We start from the raw sequence: 19970 nt of genomic DNA, 5'->3' as shown, positions 1-19970 counted from the left end.
TGTCTCACCAATGTGGTATTGATAAACACCACAAATAAAATCTTTAACTAAGAAAAAAAAGCTAGTGTATTTTCCCAAGTTTTACAAAATGTTTAGCCATACCTATTTGCGGAGCCTTTCTGGACCAAAATTCTCTCCTTGGCTCCAGACACCTGAAACAGCATTAAGACTGTGTGTATAATATAGAATTTAGAACAGGCTGTACAAAATACCTCACCACCTTCCCATCGCCTACCTCTGTTGGCTCCGGAGATGGATTTCCCAGTGAGAAGTGTTTATACATTAATATGAAAAATTGTATGACCATGTTATTAATAGCTGGGGTGGCAAAGATTAACCACAACTAACCCAGTCTACAATTCCTATGGCGCTCAGTCAGTAATGACTGTATATAATGTGAGCTGCAGCTGGTGTGTAGTGTCGGCCACCACAACCCCAGGCTATAACTACAATTCCCATGAAGATCAGCTAGCAATAGTATTATTGTAAGTGCAGTCAAAAAAAAAAAAAAAAGGTTGTTTGTACTGCAGACAAAGGCATTTTATGCTTTTTGTTGTACACCCCCTTTTCTTTCTATATTGTTTGATTTTTGATGTGCACATTTGCTCTGAATTCTTGCTTTGTTTTGTATAATGGTTCAAAAGCCAAAGCCGTTGTTGAGGGCTCACATAGGAAATGCAGTCCCAACAGCTGGAGTATTAACTAACCCCAGCTGCAATTCTTCTTGTGCCTGTAGCATGCAAACTGTGCCTTTGCTCCGGCAGGAACACTGTGCCTGTGAAGGAGCAGCTGCCAGAGTGAAGGAGAGGAGACTAGCTAACCCCGACAGTAGGGAGTGTACAGAATTAAATACGTTTTTTTGCTGCACTCCTCAGACTAGCAGGTGCTTTTCTCTGCTCTATGTCTAGCTAACCTACTCTAAACTCTTTGAATTACTCTGCATAGCGTTACAAAGATTGGGATAGAAAATTACATTTAGTCAATAGATGATGCTTGAAGTGTAAGAAAGCATTACTCTGAAAGGGTGGTAGGTACACGAAATAACCCTCCAGCAGCAGCGATAAATGTCAATACAATAAGAAATTTGACATCACAAGATCAAGCTCTATAGGAAAGAAGCACACAAGATGGGCCAACCAATTCCTTATCTTCTGTGATATTTTAGGTCTACAGATATATAAAAAAAATTATTTTAGGTAATAGTTTTGTTTCCTGTTCTTGCAAAGAGGGTGAAAAAAATAAGAAATTACAAATGTTAAATTTAGAACTTCGGGTCTGAACTTCATGAAAGAAACCAAACTAGGTATATTTGCTAAATATAGAAACCTAAAGTGCAAAAATATTTTCAAAACACAGGGGGGAAAAAAAAACCATACTAAAAATAACATACTGACTAAATTTCACTTATCAGGATTTACGAACAGGTGTAGGGTTTCATTTCTAACTTTCTATACCGATCAAAGTACCTCATCGCAAAAAAGGGAGTCAGAAGAACACCGTAATTCATAACAATCTTCAGCTTTCCTGCAAAAATGGACAAACATATCACCAAGCGCCTTATAAGAAAGTTTTACCATCACTTTAATGTACAATGGTCATGGTTCATGATCCGAACAGGCTTCTTTGTGGCCACTAAGTCTCCGTGAGGCTGACTAACACCTTTATACAAATTATTTTTACAAAGTAAAAGAAACCCTACATGAACGTTGCTCTGCAACTCTGTCGCCTCTACTTAATAGTAACCCCTTCAGGACCGGGATTTTGATACTAACGTGTCGCTAAAGGACCGGAGCCGTTTTTGTGTTTTTGCCATGTCTTTCTTCAACTGTAATTTCTCTCTTATCAATTGGTGCACCCACACAAATCATATATTGTTTTTTTCAGCACAAGTAGGGCTTTCATTTTAAACCATATTAAGCTGGGTAGTACATTGTTTTGTTTGAAATAAACTGGAAAAAGTGGGGAAAAAATGAAAAAACGCATTTTTTTTTTACAGTTTTGTATACATACAAATTGTACACACATTGAACCAATGGGAAAAAATTATCCCAAATATATTCATTAAGTTGTCCTGATTTGGAAACCACCCAACATGGCCAGGATTTTTATCTATTTTGACCAGTATAGGGCAAATATTGCAAGGCATGCATCACGTTTTTGAAATGTAATTTTTTTCAAATTTGGCATGGTAGTCTAATAACTGCAATAGTTGTCACAGATACTGATTATCCCCCTAAAATTATATGTTTATGAAAAGTAGATAAGTCAAGGTGTACAACTAGGGTCATTTTGACACTTTTCAAACAGGGATTTTATCGCCAATTGCTGCCAAATTTTGAGGTATTTTTATATTTTTTTGCATATGTTGCTTTAGATTTCATATTATATTTTGTATAGAATATGTGCAACAGCAGAAAAAAAAACCACCAAATTGAGTTCACCAACATCCCCCGGTTCCAACAAGGCCTCACATGCATGGTTCATGCATTTTTTGTGGAAGCTATGAGGGCAAAACTGGAACATGCGCATTTTCGTTTTCACATTTGGAATTTTCAGAAATTGGTTTCCTGGGCCCATATCCCATTTGGGACATTTTGGAAGCCCCCCACTGTAAATTACCCCATAAAAGTATATATTTATGAACAGTAGACAAGTCAAGGTGTTCAACTAGGGTAGTTTTGACAGTTTTCAGCTAGCCATTTCTTCACTTATGTCTGCCAAACTTCACAAGGAAATTTTACTGCTTTTTTAACGCATACATTTCAATGTTGCACTGAATTTCTTGCACACCATAAGTGCAACAGTGGAAGAAAACACCACATTTTGTTCACCAAGATCCCCTGATTCCAACAAGACCTCACATACATGGTTCATGCACTTTGAGGAAGCTATCAGGGCAAAACTGGAACATGTGCATTTACATTTTTTTAAATATTTTTTTTCATCAGATTACTTGTAAGTGACAGGTTTAGGCCGCTGACATCAATCAGGGAGACCGATCAATAATCAACGACTTAAAATGTCACCGACAAGTGATCAGGTAATAATTATGATTATTTCATTTATTAATAATTTGTGTTTTTTCATTATTACCCTAGATGACCCCTCTCTCTTTGTAGAGCAGGGACATCCGTGGGCTGCCATAATGATCCGTTCACTCCTATTGGCCAGGAGCGATCTGATCAGCCCAGCCCAGCATTTGACCTGGAAGCACCCTGGACTTTCAGGTCAGTGCTGTTATTTTTTTTTTTTTATTATTATTATTTTTTTAATTTCTTTTTTTAATTATTATTAATTGAAGCACAGCATTGACTGATATTGTGGGGACTAATATTAACCCCTGCAATGCTGCGATGGGGGTCATACACAATCGCAGCATTGAAGGGGTTAATTGAGGAAGAGGTGGGGTAGGGGTTAACTGAGGAAGTGTGGGGGGGGGGGGGTCTGGTCTCCACATGAGACCAAAGAACCCTGTCTCCCTGTCCCTGAAGCTGCCTCTGGCAGCTGGGACACAATATCCAATAGACTGGAGATTGTAGGGGAGGAGTCTCTCTGATCAGTCCTACAGGACTTCTGGGGGGTCGTTTTTGCTGTTGCTGGTCTGCCTGGGCTTCCAGGCAGACCACCAGCAGCAGAGCCCCCTACAAAACGGGAATTAACCCCTTCAATGCCGCGATTACGGCATTGAAGGGGTTAACGCTGCACTGACGCTCTCATGGAGCGATCAGGCAGCAGGGGGGGGTGTTGGATCAGGTCCCCTTCCCTGAAGCTGCCTGTGGCAGCTGAAACCGCGGTTGCAGATTTTTCTGCAATCGCTGTCTCTGCCTACAAAATCACTCCGTGGGAGTGATCGTAGGCTTGGGGGCGGTCTTAGACAGGCTGTGCTGTCTGCCCAGGAGTCCTGGGCAGACAGCAGCAGCAGCGCCCCCACGATCACCGCGATTGTGGTGATGTGGGGGCGTTTTTTGGAGGAGACGTACCTGGTACGTCCCGGTCTACCAGTGACTGTTAACCAGGTAGTACCAGGTACGTCCCGGTACTGAAGGGGTTAATATGTCATTTGAAATTACACCGTAATTGTTCTCTTGTTCTGTGGCATATTCAATAAAAAAAAAAAAAAAATCATAGGAGAGCAGCATGATTGTGAATGACCACAAAGAAACATAACATGTAAAAATATACGTATAATAAACTATAAATACAAAAATATAGCGCAACAACCCCCATTCATTTCCTAGCGCTCAGATGCAGGCACACCAAGAGATGGTCATCGACTGGTGGACTGCCCCCTACTGTATATGCTAGGGTATAAAATAAAACAGATTACAATCCAGGGGAAAAGCACATGGCCAGGAATCTGGGAAAGTCTATAATTCAGCTTTTTCCACTCTGACATTTTGGCCTCACTTTTTTAATCTGTTTAATCTGATTTATTTATAAATGTGGTAATTGCTGAAGAAAACAAAATTGAGGGGGGGGGGGGGGGAATTGGCCTACAAGGCCATCTTGCACAAGGGCCTTTTGCTCACTATTTTCGCTACTGACAGTACGGTATGAAAGGTTTGTTCTAGTCCTACATGGGGCAAGCAGATCTCCCTCCCCTGTGGTGGCAATTTAAACATGACATAGGAAAATAACCCCTTAAGGACAATGGACGGTGCCTAAACCCATTGAAAACAATGCATTTTGAGCCTGTACATGTACGGGCTGTCATTAAGGGGTTAAAATGCCTGCTCTGTGGGCAATTACAAAAAACACACCCTGTCATGCTTACAGGTGTAAAATATATATATATATATATATATATATATATATATATATATATATATATATTTCTTGTTCAGTGATCACACAGTTAAGTGTATTCACACATGCAAATCAAAACACATTGCCATAGCAAAAGCCCGAAATATATACTTATATCATACTTTTTGGTTGTCTGCTCATCTAGGATGTCCTCTTTCATCTGTCGTGAATGTGACTCAGAGTCCTAAAAATTCAAGATACAGGTAAAAAGAAAAGACCTTACAAACAAAACGGAGCATATATATATTTAATGAAAATGTATTTTTCTTTATTAAAAATGCCCACACAAACTAGTGAGTGTTCTATCATGCCAAACAAGTGAATTTCAGCTTATCCGTTTTCTCACAATTCTGAGAACATTAAAATAAAGCCACGTGTTTATAATCCTTTTTTTTTTACCGTTGGTATGGCAAAATGGCCATCAAACCTAACAGCATAGGCATCACCGTAAAAAAAAAAAAATATTGGTTCCAAATTGGATTTATTGAAAGACGTATAATGCTACAGGATCAGAGCACTCCCTAGTGGGGATTATGTTTCTTATGCTATAAGAATAGGTAGAACAGGGCCATCAAAGCCACCTGATAGGATGCTTTTTCTCTAACCAAAACCACAACATTTCACTCAAAAAGTATGTCACCCAATATATTACAACGGTGATTAGGAATTCGAGATATATACATTTTAATGAAGAGGATAGCATCACTCACTAAGCAGGGATCCGATCGTGTTCTGCGCTGTGGAGCAATCATCCTCCCTCACCGACACGCCGATAAGTGATGTCATTTCGGGGCACTCGGGGTCAGTGAAGGAGGATCGCCTCTTCGTGGGATAGGCAAGAGGTACGGACCCATCAGAACACCCGGGGGCCCTGGAGCAGTATCCTCCACTGTTAACCCAGCCCTGCCATTGAGCTTCAATCACCCCCCAGAGGATGCCCGATTATCTAAAATAGATTGGGCCAGGCTGCTGGTGCAGTAGTGTAAGTTGGGCCTTACTCAGTTGGATTCGTTTCATTTTTACGAAAAACAAAAGTAGCTTTAAAAAAAATTTACCTGGAGAGCATGGCAAAAAAAAATAAAAAAAAAATAAAAAAAATAGAAAAAATAAAAGAAAAGAAGACACCTGGGGAAAAGTGAGAGAAAAGAAAAATACCTTTGTGGGAACCTCCAAAACATCTGCAGAATCATCTAAGATTAAATTTCTAGAAAAGACCAATTGTTGAGCAAGTTCAGAACCATTTCAAGCAGTCACATATTTTAAAAAAGTAAGTAATGTGATTTGCTATAATTAGATTTTTTTTCACCAGTCAGTAAGATTTAATTATTAGCTACACTATATGACCAAAGCATGTGGACACCCCTCCTAACTGAGTTTAGTTGTTTCTGCCACAGTTGTTAACAGGTGCATAAAATCAAGTGCACATGCATGACATCTCCATAGACAAACTTTGCAGTACCATGGATCACACTGAAGCCCTCCATAACTTTTAATGCGGCACTGTCATAGGATGCCCAGTTTACTAGATTACGTAGTACAGAGTTGCAAACTGCCTCTGGAAGCAACATCTGCAAATGCACTGTGCGTCAAGCGCTTCATGGAATGAGTTTCCACGGCCAAGCAGCTGCACCTAAGCCGAAGATCACCATGCATTGTGAGCTCACGCCAGTTGTGAGCCAGGCCTTCTTGTCCAAGGTCAGTGGCTTGATCTCACAAATGCTCTTTTTGCTGAATGGGCACAAATTCCCACAGGCACACTCCAAAATCTTGTGGAAGGACTGCTGGAGGCTGTTACAGCTGTAAAGGCAAATGCCCATGGTTTTGGAAAGGGATCTCCAAGCTCATATAGGTGTGATTGCAGTGGTGGATCCTGAGCCAGACCTTGGGAACGACACACACACACACACAATCGAGAAGATAAAAGCAGTAACTCCAGGACTCCATACTCTTGCAGCATGCCAGCACCTTTCTCAAGGGGGAGGGCAATTGTCCCACTGGTCAAGTATCCGCATACTTGTGTCATATAGTGTTCATGGTTAATTTAATGTAACCCAAGGCCAACTGTGCCCCCCCCTCCTCCTCCCCAGCTAGTTAGAATTTTGTCATCAAGAAGATTCACCATACTCATATGACTAGTCCAGTGGATGACTATTCCTTTTGTCCCTTGCTCAAGCAAATTTAAAAACATACAGGATTAAAACAAAATAGACAAAATACAATTGTTACAGTAAAAAAACATTTTTCCTCTTATTTTGTGTCAGTTTACTGTGGATGTGTGCATTCAAGGTGCCGTGCAGAATTCTTGAAGTTACGCATGTATTGTTTGTTTTTAAAAATGTATACAGTGTTAAATGTTAACAAGTAAAACCCCTCACCTGCTATCCTCCAGGGTCTCTGATGTAGGAGCTTGCTCTTCAGCAAAGGGGATAACCGCTTGAAGCGGAACAGACTCTTGTTAAGTGAAATAATACAAATTAAATGAGTGCTAAATGTATAGACAACTATAATGTAAGTTTGGCAGCATTGTCACATGGCGGTCATTACCTATTAATGTCTCATGTGAATCAGTTAGAATATTTTCAACAGTCACTGCTCCAGAACTGGCTTTCTTGAAGAAGAAATAAATATAGGTAGTTAGACCAACTACTATTACTATCATGGTAGTATTATTTGATCTTACTCCCTATAGTAGTATCATGTTTCAACAGAGTTAAATTACTATTACCTAAAGGGAGAATCCGCAATAGAGTTGGAGTTTCAACAGCTTGGCTTCATTATGAAGGACATTAAACTTGAAATGCTGAATTGACCTTATACAACGTATAAAAATGTGTTCGCAACAAGACTATGCATTATACAGGTAACCAAGCTCTTCTTGCAGGATACATTCATTGGGGATCTACAGAGATGTCTCGAGGGATAAAATGAGGGTGTTGGGTTTGGCTAATCTTTCCTTTGGTGGGGTGGGAGGGGATGGTATGGAAATCACATCCTAAACTGTTATGGAACCAATAACAGCAGCAGCTGTAATTCTTTAGAGAATCATCAACACAACAGTTAAATAAGTAGTGAAGAAAAGACACTAGAATTCTCAAAAGCGCATAGTATATTATCTCACAGTTGATGAATGTCCACTAGTCTGGGAAAAGAGAATGTCGGATAAAGACTCTGTCCTTTCAACATTTTCTTGATCTGTCTTCCACTGCTCAAAAGTTGTACTCTTTGTTCTTACTGTTGAGAGAAAAATATAAAATGGTAACAATTTAACATCAATGGAAGGGGTACATAAAACAAAACAAACACATACAACGATTATGTATACCTGACAATTAGGAAACAAAACACAAAAATTCAGTTCTTACCACCCTTAAACAATTTACTAGTATTCTCATTTGCTGGTTTCACATCTTGCTTTTCTTTTGAAGGTGGACTGCAAACCTTAGGGACAGAGATCAATATGTTTACAAACCAATACAAAATGCTAGCAACTAGAGGATAAAAAGTAGTGGGGAAGGGTGTTACCAGCCCAATCAATGTTGGGAAAATGGGGGGGGGGGGGGGGGGACACATAAAAGGAAAAAGGAACAGTGATCAAAATGTTACATTTGCCAATATCCAGTCAGGTTTGCATTAAGACTATGCATATAACCTTTGGCTTCATACAATTTAATAAAATATATATATATATTCCAAGACTACAGTTAATTACTGAATTTTCCCGCATTGAGCAAGCCTGATAGGGTCAGGACCAGCTCTGCAGCATGTATTCCTGAAGACCCTATTCTACCAACTCAGTGCCATCTCCGTATGAAGAACCAGCATTTAACTGCCAGCAAGGCTGCCTATCAGGTCCCAAAGGAAGGACTTACAAAATATTGTCTAGCATCACATGCATGTAGACTGAGTGACGGAATGCGCCATCTTGGTATACGTTAGATTATAAGGCCAGCTATTCTACACCCTGGCAAAGCCACGTATCCGTCTAAAGCAGTAAATGCGACATTCTTACAATCATAAAACAATTTTAATATTTGGAGAATGATTTATGAAAGAAAAAAAGAAAAAAAAAAAAAAAGTAAAACTTGCCACGTCTCCTTGTTCATTAAATACCCTACGAACTGCGCTCTTAATATCATGCTCTGGTTTGAAATAGATCTTCACTTTTGTTACATCCTTGTTGTTGATCTTTAGAGGATTCTTCAGGTATATATTTAAAACTTGTTGGCCATCAATTTCTAAAGCACACAAACATTTAAAAAAAAATAAAAATGTAAATTTAAATAACACATGGTATTTATTACATGGCAACATAACAGACAGCGCACAGTGGGATTTGGTTAAAGAAAGAACGAACAGACTCCTACATACACACACACTGACTGGCAATCTAGCACACAGGGCAAATGGTCAACAAACCCCAGCTGACAGCATCTCAGGTGCTACACTGTGCAGCTGGCCACACGTGCCCAGTCTTATCCAGCAGTCAGTCACTGCACTTTCATCATTAGGCAACCATCGGCTTTAAAGTGCCAGGGCTGTTTAGTCATTCCCAGTCCGGCCCTGTGCGCACACATACACACGGAAAGCCTGTCACCTTTGGAAAACATTTTCAGTTTCAGAAAATACAAGACCTTATAAACCACATTCAAAGTAATGGGTCCTTGATGACCCTTAGAACGTAATAGTGTGGCGCACTCTACAGCTGCCAAATGTGCCAAAAACAAGAGATCACACAAAGTCCCTGCTGCAGACTCTGCTGTGATCAGCACAACCCTCTGCTGGCTGATCACAGGTAATGCAGACACTGATCAGCTGCAACGGGGGTCTAAGCAAAAAGTGGGAAAATGTTTTCTGAGGTATGCAAAGACCCAAAAGGGATCTCTAGTATACCTACAAAAATAAAAAAACTGCGCTTGTGGTGTTACTGTTTGTAAATTGTGTTTCTTCCCAGCAGCAGCACTTAACCTGTAGACACAACCCTATAAGAAAAAAAATAAAATAATCGCAGATCTGTAGTTCCCTCTATATTTTAATATATTATTCATGCTAAATGATGGGCCACAGGTGTATCAAATGAATATAAATTCAAAAAAGTGACCTATACATCATATAGGAAAAGTGCACAGATATGAAAACCCCTGTTGGGAGCAGGATTAAGAAAAATATCAGTACCTTGGAGGGTGTACTTGGTAAGAGCATCACTCGTTAATCGGACAGAATCCCAAAGAGATCCCTGCAGGAAAACATATTCAAGTTACCAACCCACATGAAGCAACACCAAGCTGCTTTTTTTTTTATTTATTTATTTTTTAAACACAGAATACCTACCTCCATGTTATTTATATAAAAAGAAATACATTGACTTCCAACATTGAAATCAATCCAGAATTGTTCTAGTTTTTCATCCTGAGGTTTTGCTAACTGTTCAAAAAAAAAAAAAAAAAAAAAAAAAAAAAAATTAAAAATAAATGCAAACATTCAAGAACTGTGGCGTTATATATATATATATATATATATATATAAAATGCACGTGGGTGCATTTGTATTCATGTCTTGAGGTATATTCACTAATCTACTAGTTTATAGAAGTTGAGTTCTGTAAGACGCAGGCCCAATTCGACCCTTTGCACATTTTAAACTCCATTTGGGTGGAAATTTCACACAGATTGACTTTTATGGCTTAATGGTAGTTCAGAGCCGTTTTTGATCCCGATTAGAATTTTCACAAAGCCTGCCAAGATTAACCAGTGAGGCGATGTGAAATTGTGAACCGTTTCCAAATGCATGACCTGTCTGTTATTTCAAAGGAGTCATAGGTGTCCTAGACCAAATGCATCTGTACAGTGTTCTTCCAGGCAGCAAAATGCAAAACATGTATGAGGAACAGTTTCCTTGCGTGTAGCTACAGTAAATTCGTGTTTATAAATGAGCAGGCAGAAAAAGTCTGTTTACCAGCACTCATTTCAACTTGTGCATTAAAAAGCTCACCTTCAAGGTGGTCACCTGTCATGCTAGAGAGCAGATCACTAAGGAGAATAATGCCACCAATTACTCAATAATATATACATAATATAAACCGATTCGGTACCTCATCCAGGTCGGCAAAAACAGTAATGCAGGGAAATGTGAACACCCTACAACGTTAACAGAAAGAAAAATAAGACATTAGAATTAGGATATTGTGATATACTGGCTTTATTGGACATCTAGAAGAAAAACTAACAAATCTCCTCAATCTCTCTATTCAGAGAAAATATATTTCTAATTGTTACTTATATTTTGCACAGAAAATCAGCTCAGCCAAATAAAAATATTCAATAAACTTCAAGTATGTATCACTAAAACTAAAAACTGTATTAAAGTATGGCACAGGATGGCTTTCTGGGTCAGATGAGGCTAAACACACACAATTCTCTACTATATTGTCCAAACAATGTTATTCTATAAAGCTAGGTGGTCTAATTAGTAAATCGTTGTCAGAATCCTAGATTTGTTAATTCTAGGTGTAAATATAAAACAAGTAACGACCATGACTGGGGCAATTATTATTCTACGTAGTCTTTGAAAACTGGTGCTCAACTCCAGACCCAGTCCTTATTTGAGATTCATCCAAAACCTAACTTTAGGAAAGAGGACCCAGTTTCAATTTTCTCTGCAGTTTCTCAGTATATTTATATAAATAAAACAAACATACCCACTCTTGTCTTGAAGTCTTTTGTTCAAGCTATTCAAAAATTTTCTACAATCCTGTAAAATATATACACACGTCTCTTGATAAAAAGAACATACGTTAAGTATAGTTGCAATAATAGTTATCACCCAAGTAAACTCATACTGGCCCTTTGGGGTTTTGGATCTGCTTTTTTATGGCTGCGTGTGAGTTATGTTCTACTACACTTTGGGCATTGGCTTGCACATTCCTTGAAGACTGTACGATACATCAAGTAGGGTTCTACTCACACTTTTTTGTGCACGCTACACAAAAAGTCACAAATGCAAACAGCAAGCCTTGCAATAGGTGTGACATTCTGCTCGTACGCTGACCTTCCGTACCAAAACATTTACTACCTGGTGTTGGTTAAAAGCTGGAAATCTGAGCAAATTTCTAGTTTGTTCTGTAAACAAGACAACACTGCCTTATTTCACCTCAATTTTTGCCTGTTGTATAGTTCTTCGCTGATTGCATTAGAATCCCGAGATAAGGGGGATCGCCATGCAAGGAGGACGAAGGCAGAGAAAGACCTCACTGTGCATGGATGACATGCACTGTTCTCCAGTCAGGGGAAATTCAGCAAAGCTTCAGAAACATAGGTCAATGGCAAATTGTGTAGAGACCATGTGCTTTGGGATCCATGTTCTGATTGGACTATGGAGAGCCTCTGAGACCTTATCATCCAGAGGAAGGTTCTGGTTCTACTCAATGACATTTCTACCATCCTGGCCCAGGTGTGTCCCTCATTGTCTTGGAGATGGCTTGACTGACAGCCAGTTTTCTGCTTCACTCAGGGCTCCAAATTGCACTCTTGTCATGTACAAGGACCTTTCATCAGAGGCAGAGGAGTGCCAGCTTGCGGAGAGCCTTCTTTGTGTGCAATTGTGTTGTGCCCCTGTAAACGTTTTACAGTTTCTGCTGCCGTCTGGATTAGTGTTTGTTCATAGTACGTTATACATCAAAGTATGAATGATTGCTGGTGGCGTGGTATGTTTTGATGTCTAAAGGCGTTTCACTATTATTGACTGTACACACACACTGCCTGTATATACCTGGTGAAGCTGTTGATGTTTGCATTTTGCTCTGTGTCTCAGCATGCCTTGCAGTGGAAACGGATGCTCCATCTTTGCATAAAAACTCTATTGAGCCTGCATAGTGCTGGCATCGTCTTGGGGCCAATGGCTGTGTTTTGGCAGATTATTAACTATAGCACTGCAGCCGCACATTCAGAGCATTTGGATAATCCATTAATGCCCTATGACTTGAGACAGATTCCCAGATGAAACCCTGTAACATTTATAGTCACTACACTGGTAGTCACCAGTTGAGCATGACAGGCACTGAATTACAGTTTATCTTCCGAACTCATGGGAGCATTCGCAGCCTTATTCACTCCACAGCCATTCAATTAAACATAACTGACAAAACAAAATAAGTAGCAGAAATGCAAGTTACCGTTTCAAAATATTTATCCTTAATTTCCTTGAAACCATCAGCAAGAAAACTGTCACCAAACCAGCGTAGAGCAAAGTTATCTCGCCACTTCTTCACCATCAGCCTGCACAGTGCTTCGGAAATAGCAACTTGGATGTCATAATCTCCACAGGGGAAGGGAGAAGAAGACCCCAGGTGTCACAGGAAAAAAACAAAACACAAAAAAAAACAAACAGATTGCGCTGCAGATTACTAGTGCATTGGTTACTTCTCTGCTTAAAATAAAAAACATTTAAACTTATGAAGCTATACTGGAATGTGAGATTTGTGAACATTGACAAGAACACTTTATACAACAGAAAATGCTTGAAAGTATGCGAGACCCAGAGAATGCACATAAAGACAAAAAAATCAATTTAGATAGAAGGATATTAGCCCTTTTTACACTCTTATTAGAGCTGCACAAATGGTGAATAAAAACAAAATCTGCTATTTTGACCTGCACTGGTTGTAGAAAAATTTGGGGTAACCATTACCTTTCCTCACGGTGAAGCCCACCACAAAGGAGTCTGCTTTCCATTTCTCTATAGCATTCTCTCACCAGTGCCCGAGACCGCACACAATAGTGCCAACACCAAGACACACGCATGCACAAAAAGCTCTCCAACTGATTGTATCCCACCCCTTCATGCTGTCAAAAGCAGCATGAAAATAGGACCACAGGAGAGCTGCCACTTCTTTTTTTCCCCCCCACAAAACAGATTAAGGAACGCATGTTATAAATTACTTGAATATGTATTCTTCATTGGTGGGGCTGTATGTGAGACTAGACTGTCCTTTTAACACAACACTACCTCCAAACAATGCCAGGCCAACAAGATATATTTACTCCCAATTACTGTAAAAGTAACAAGGTAGCAGGTACTATCAATGCACATAAGATACAAGGGAAATTCATTTGAATTGGATTTTAACATTCATTTAAATAGATTTCTAAATATAGCTAGAAATATATTCTATAACAGATGCCCACGAGAAAAACTTCTTATACACATGCTACAGCATCATGCTTCCCTTAAAGCGTGATGGGATTTTGCTACTGTGTCTAAGGTGTGTGTCATGTGGTCTAAGGGCAACAATAAAAAAAAAACAAAAAAAAAAAAAAACACACCACAAAACCAGAATTAACTTACCTCCAGCTTCTAATATTGTTCTTGCTAAATCTTGCCTAGAAAAAAAAAAAAATAAAAAAAAAATACGTTAAACAAAAATGTTGACCACAGATATACTAAACCACAGACATAAATGCCTACCACAAAATGCCTTAAAAAAAACAAAACTCTGGAGACAGTTGGTTATAAGCCACAATACTGTACAAATGTATTTAATGAAGACACTCCAGTCTATAAATATATACTTTTTAAAAATACTTTAGCATACCTCACAAAAGTTCTTGTTTGGGCCACCAGCATGTAGGGGAAAAAAAAAAAAACAAAAACAAAAAAAAAAAAACAAGACAAGACTGCTTAAGAAAATGGTTTAGTCATAGGGACATTGACAGATTTCCCCAGCCAGAAAATGAAAAGGTGGCACTTTGCAGAATAAGAAATGTAACTTACAGTGCTGTAAAAAAGTATTTCACATTTCAATGTCTCAGATCATCCACGTAAATTAAGTAAAATACAACATACATAAATACAAAATGCAGCTTTTAGATGACTTGAAAATAAAGGGTTAATCAAAACCTATATCACCTAATAACTGGTCGTGCCACCCTTGGTGACAACAACTGCTATCAAACGATTTTGATAACTGGCAATGAGTATCTCTGTGGAGGAACTTTGGGCCACTCTTCTTGGCAGATTTGTTTTGGAGCATGAGCTGCCTTTTTAAAGGTCATGCCATAACATCTCAATCCGATTCATGTCAGGACTCTGATTAGGCACTCCAAAGTCTTGTTTTTTAGCAATTCAGATGTGGACTCGCTTGTGTGCTTCAGGTCATTTTGCAGCTGCTTCACACCACATACAAACGGACCCATGCCTTCCAAAAAAAAAATAAAAAAAAAATCCACTTTTAACTCATCAGTCTACAGAATATTATCCTAAATGTCTGGGGGGTCACCAAGATGTTTTTTTGGCAAATGTCAGATGCACCTTTGCGTACTTTTTTGGTCAGCAGTGGTTCTCTTGCAACTCTCCCATGGATGCTCCATCTCTTTCTTATTGTGGAATCACGAACACTGACCTTAACCGAGACTAGTAAGGCTTATTTTGTAATCTCCTGGATGAGTTCTCGATGAGCTCTAGGAGAAATTTTATTGGGCTGCCCACTCTGGGAAGATTCACCAAGATCCAAGTTCTCTATTTGTAGACAATGGCCCTCACTGCGGTTTGCTGGTCTTACCAGACTGATAGAGGTCAATGACTTTGTTCTTGAATGTCTTTAGATTATGGCAGAATGTACTACTTTTTGAGACCTTTTAACCTACTTCACTTTACATAACAGGTTCTATTTAATTGATGCTTAGATTCAACAGGGCTGGCAGTCATCCCGCCTGGGCGTGTCTAGAGAAACGTAACCAGTTATTGAATTTGATGAATTAGTTGATTTAGTAACTAAGGGGGCAATTACTTTTTCACATATGGCAGGTAGGGGGTTGGATAGCTTTTTTCCTTCTATACATAAAACCATCATATAAAAACTGCATTTTGTTTTTACTTGTGTTTTTGTCCAATATAAAAATTAGTTGCATGATCTGAAAGATTTAAAAGTGTGACAAAATATGCAAAATAGTAGTGGATGTAGAGCAGAAAACGTACATATTCGTTGCTAAATGATACGTACGTTAGCACACACATCTCCTCAGAAGCCTGGAGCCTTTTCTTGTCTTCCCGTGATGTACTATCCAATACGCAGTTTAAGGTCCTCAGAGCCTTTACCAGGGTTTAGTAGATAACAGGAACATGGCATCAGAAGAAGGCCTTCAACGCAGTCAGCCGATTCATATAGGCCAGGCACAAACTTACATACATCACTCACCTCTATACGAAGATGGCAAGGAGGCCATTTTTCTGTTACAACAAGAGCGAGTCTAAACAAAAAAGAATCCAGCAACTGTTTTTTTCCTGAGTAAAAGAATTTAGAAAAAAGGTCAATTGCAATGACAAAGATGTAATAAGTTACCCAAGAAGGGCATATTAACATAAAAAAAGTAAAAACTCACCATCTTCACAGTTACTCTTACAAATTACCTAGGATATAAAACAAAGTATTAAGAAATATTGGGATACTGTAATAAATTTGAGTTTTAGCAGATACCTCATATCTACCCACCGAAAAGACAAAAAAAATTCTATAGATGTTGTGGTTTACAAATGAATTCGTGATTAAGACAAAAGTCAAGCTGTACTAAGGCAAAAATATAGAAGAAGTACACAGATTTTATCAAGACTCAAAAAAACTAGCTGTATATCAATGTATTAACTCGGCCTAGCATGCAGCTTCCCATTTATGCACTGAATGAGGCAATATCCCCACTGGTGAACTGCATAGTCTTAGTGGCGAGCATAGAAGACAAGATCACTTTTAAAAGCAATAGGTTATAAGAGCACAGCAGAGCCAAGTCAGAAGACAGATGACAAGTTCTCCATTTAGGTGCCAACAACACAATTTTGCAAATGCACACCGCCACAGAAATAGTTTTTACATTCGTTATGAGATACAGGAGTAATATTTTGTTATTGTGATATTTGTGCATTGACTAGTCATTGTGGATAGCACAATTTAACAAGTGCCATTGGATGCTTAATTAAATTGTACTCCAGCAATATTAGTAGGATAATTACACTTCACTCTTATCTTTACAGGTTAAATACAGCTGAACAATTACCCAATTTATGTTCAGCAACACCTCCTGATTACAGTCATACCCCACATACATATATGTTATGTTCCAGAGGGCCACATCCATGCTTTACATACCACCCTTTATTACATATATATTTTAATTCTATTGACTTAAAGAGGTTGGGGGTGTGTGTGATTTTTTTTGTTTGGCTTTTGCAGTAGGGCGCGAGATCCCTTTGGGGATGTCTTTTACATTTTTTAGGCCAGTGATGTCATGGTGATATTACTGGGCTCCCAATCAAATTAATTTATATTTAATATTTTACCCATTTTCTATTTTTTTTTTTTTTTTTATTATTTCTTTTTTCCCAAGAAGAGGGTGAAACTATTTTCCTCTCTCTCCCCTCCTGATCTGTATGTGCCGATAATGTGATCAACAAGCAGGGCTCCATAGCCCTGTATTGCAGATTATAATAACTACAATCAGCCAGCAGGGGGAGGAATTGGAGAACCAAGCAAAGTCGAGAAACCCTACTGAGGCTTTCTTATCCCAAAGTGAACTTCTGGGTGTCAGTGACATCTACCTGTCCAGATCACCTGATCAGGCATTCCTTGAACGATTGTGCGCCGGTGATCAGTCAGCACGTTAAAATACAAACCAGAGAAATTACAAAAAAGTATGTCAGTTTAAAACCCGACCTTTTATTGTTGTATGAGAAAACAGGTGATGGACTGGCAGATGATAATATAAGATAAGGCTTATTTCTTTGTAGATTTAAGCCAAAGACAGATGGAATTGAAATTGTGGTCACTAACTAAAAAAAATGTGCAGACGAAAATGAATAAAAGGCACTGTTGTAAAGTGGACAGATTTTAGGTGAAGAAATACTCTATAAATTGGGATAAACGGAAAAACATACCAGAGCTGTATCATAAAATTCTTCTACAAGAATAGATATGGAAGGATCTTTTTTTCCAGATATATTAAGAAAGTCGATTGTTCTTTCAAACCATAAGACCATGTAATGGGGGAAAAAAAAAAATAAGCATGATGCAGAGGTATTGTTATAAAAATTGTGTACAATGGCACATTATAAAATCTCAGACAAATCAGAGCCTGCCTAACTGTTCTACAGCACCTTAGGACGCATTATACTGGTGGCCTAGCAAAGGCCTCCTGTTCCTTACTCAACCCCAATATGGGTGTTAAGAACACCAAGCTATGATGTCACTACTTCTCACCTTGAGGCAGAGACCTCCATGCTCCCCCAAGATAATTGACTATTTTTATAGAAAATTTGATCCAATATAGAATAGCATATTGAGTATTCAATAAGACTTTCATTGTCATTACATATAAATAGAACATGATAAATATGATGATAGGATATGATAAACAAAAAACAAACATTTAACAAGATTTCACTTAAATGTAGTAAAAAGTACACTTATCTTTGCAACCAGTCCTTGCTGAATCAGTGTCGAACCTTCTTGGCAATCATTCTTGCAGAAATACTGGATGCACTTCATTAATAATGAGACATGCTTGAACTCATTGCGATCCAATTCCTATCATGACACCAAAGAAATATAAACACAACATTTCAAACTTGTCTCTGCAAACCAGCAAAATCACATCTCGCTATTACAACAAACTTGCCTTATTTATGAGTCTGTCCATCTGGTTTAAGAGGACCTTGCTGTATCTTTGGGAAGAGCACACTATTTTATCTTCAAATAATTCAGTTATTTTCTGGAAGCCTTTCCCTTTAAAAGCATCGCTGATTAAGGCTTCCAACTGAAAAAATAATAAAAATTAAGAAGGCAGATGCAAAGCTTAAGCTTCTACCTCAGGAAAGTTTTTTTCCCCCTTTTTTAAAGAATGTATATTAAAAGCAGTCACACAGATCATCTTGCATGGATTTCAATATTTTAATGCATGCAGTTCAGTGCATCCATTCTTTAGTTACTACGGTTCAAAAATTAAACGTGGGTGTTATCCTCTCCGTAGCTAACTTAACTAAAAGAAGGAAGCATATTTAAAACATCGGTTTGGGGTACATGCAATTAGCTGCCTCTACTCCCATTGATTTCAGTGGGATGTCAGCTCCCATTGTTCAAAGCATGTGTAGGAAGTGTACTTAAGTATGCCTCCTGTTTGCATTTCCTGTTTCAAGCACAGACCATCATGGTAGGAGAAAATTAGAACAATGCAAGAAACAGTACGCCAATTTGGATTAATTAAAAAAAAAATAATAAATAGAGATATAGCTATAATATATATATATATATATATATATATATATATATATCTCTCAAGGACTAGACTGTCCCTTTGAACAACAACCTTTAATGAGTGAGAAAGGAGGAGCGGTTCAGCAAACTGGGCGCTTTATTGGTCCCCAAATGGAATTAAAAAAAAATAATGAAATACGACTAAAAGCCAAATAATATACCAATGTTATTTAACACAAAGTACAGTAAGAAGGTCTAGGAGGAGCCACCAAAGAAGAGGTATCTTGATAGGGGGAGCGTAAACACTGAAAGGAAGCACTTACTTGGTAATAGTAAAATAACCCGTGCTGGAAAAAAAACCCAGAACTTTTTGTTATATACGTACATAGTATTCTGTTGGGTTGTCCATGTTTTCACTCTGTGGCTTTTCGTCCTGCAAGTGTATTTTTAAAGAGTAAATACAGTCCAGTAAACACTAGAGGGCGCTGTGGATCTTACAAAGAAGACGTGTCTGGAAACACAAAATTACTCGGCATTAATGAAATAATAAGCAATGTGTTTTCTGTATGCATCATGTTTAAAATAATTAAATGCGATCAGCATTGCCTATTTATAAATACAATTATTTTTGCCATATTCTATAGCCAAGTACCTACATTTACAAAAAATAAAAAAGACCTCAAAACATATCAAAAGTGATTAGCAAACAATGGAATCATCTAGCCATCTAGTACAACGTACTTAATGCTCAAATAAACCCATTTATTTTCCACAAATCTTTAAAGGTACATCTGTCACACAGTTAAAGGAGAGGAAATGTGGAAGTGCTAGGTTTCATTTGCACAATTAGGATTAAGGTGTATATTTGCCCGTGTGGATTGACTGATCAGAATCACAGCAAACTATACACACAGCATGAATAGTGCTTTTACAA

General features: G+C 38.3%; 1 protein-coding gene across 1 annotated transcript; it reads right to left on the bottom strand.

Moving 5' to 3' along the window:
- Window positions 1-1457: 1457 nt before the first annotated feature.
- LOC149302692 (synaptonemal complex protein 2-like) lies at window positions 1458-19445 on the bottom strand. Its single transcript, XM_089482313.1, has 17 exons — window positions 19422-19445; window positions 18462-18599; window positions 18248-18370; window positions 16179-16206; window positions 15995-16080; window positions 14146-14180; window positions 10895-10940; window positions 10135-10227; window positions 9979-10039; window positions 8893-9041; window positions 8169-8244; window positions 7925-8037; window positions 7351-7414; window positions 7182-7257; window positions 5962-6010; window positions 4929-4990; window positions 1458-1524 (listed from the first exon to the last, which is right to left on the bottom strand). The coding sequence occupies exons 1-17, from the start codon at window positions 19443-19445 to the stop codon at window positions 1458-1460; spliced, it is 1290 nt and encodes a 429-aa protein (XP_089338439.1).
- Window positions 19446-19970: the final 525 nt, after the last annotated feature.

The sequence above is a fragment of the Sceloporus occidentalis genome, unplaced genomic scaffold (genome assembly GCF_023333645.1).
Source record: "Sceloporus occidentalis isolate IW3139 unplaced genomic scaffold, rSceOcc1.0.p SCAF_18, whole genome shotgun sequence".
Taxonomy (NCBI): Eukaryota; Metazoa; Chordata; class Lepidosauria; order Squamata; family Phrynosomatidae; genus Sceloporus; species Sceloporus occidentalis.
This window is presented reverse-complemented; position numbering and strand designations above follow the sequence as displayed.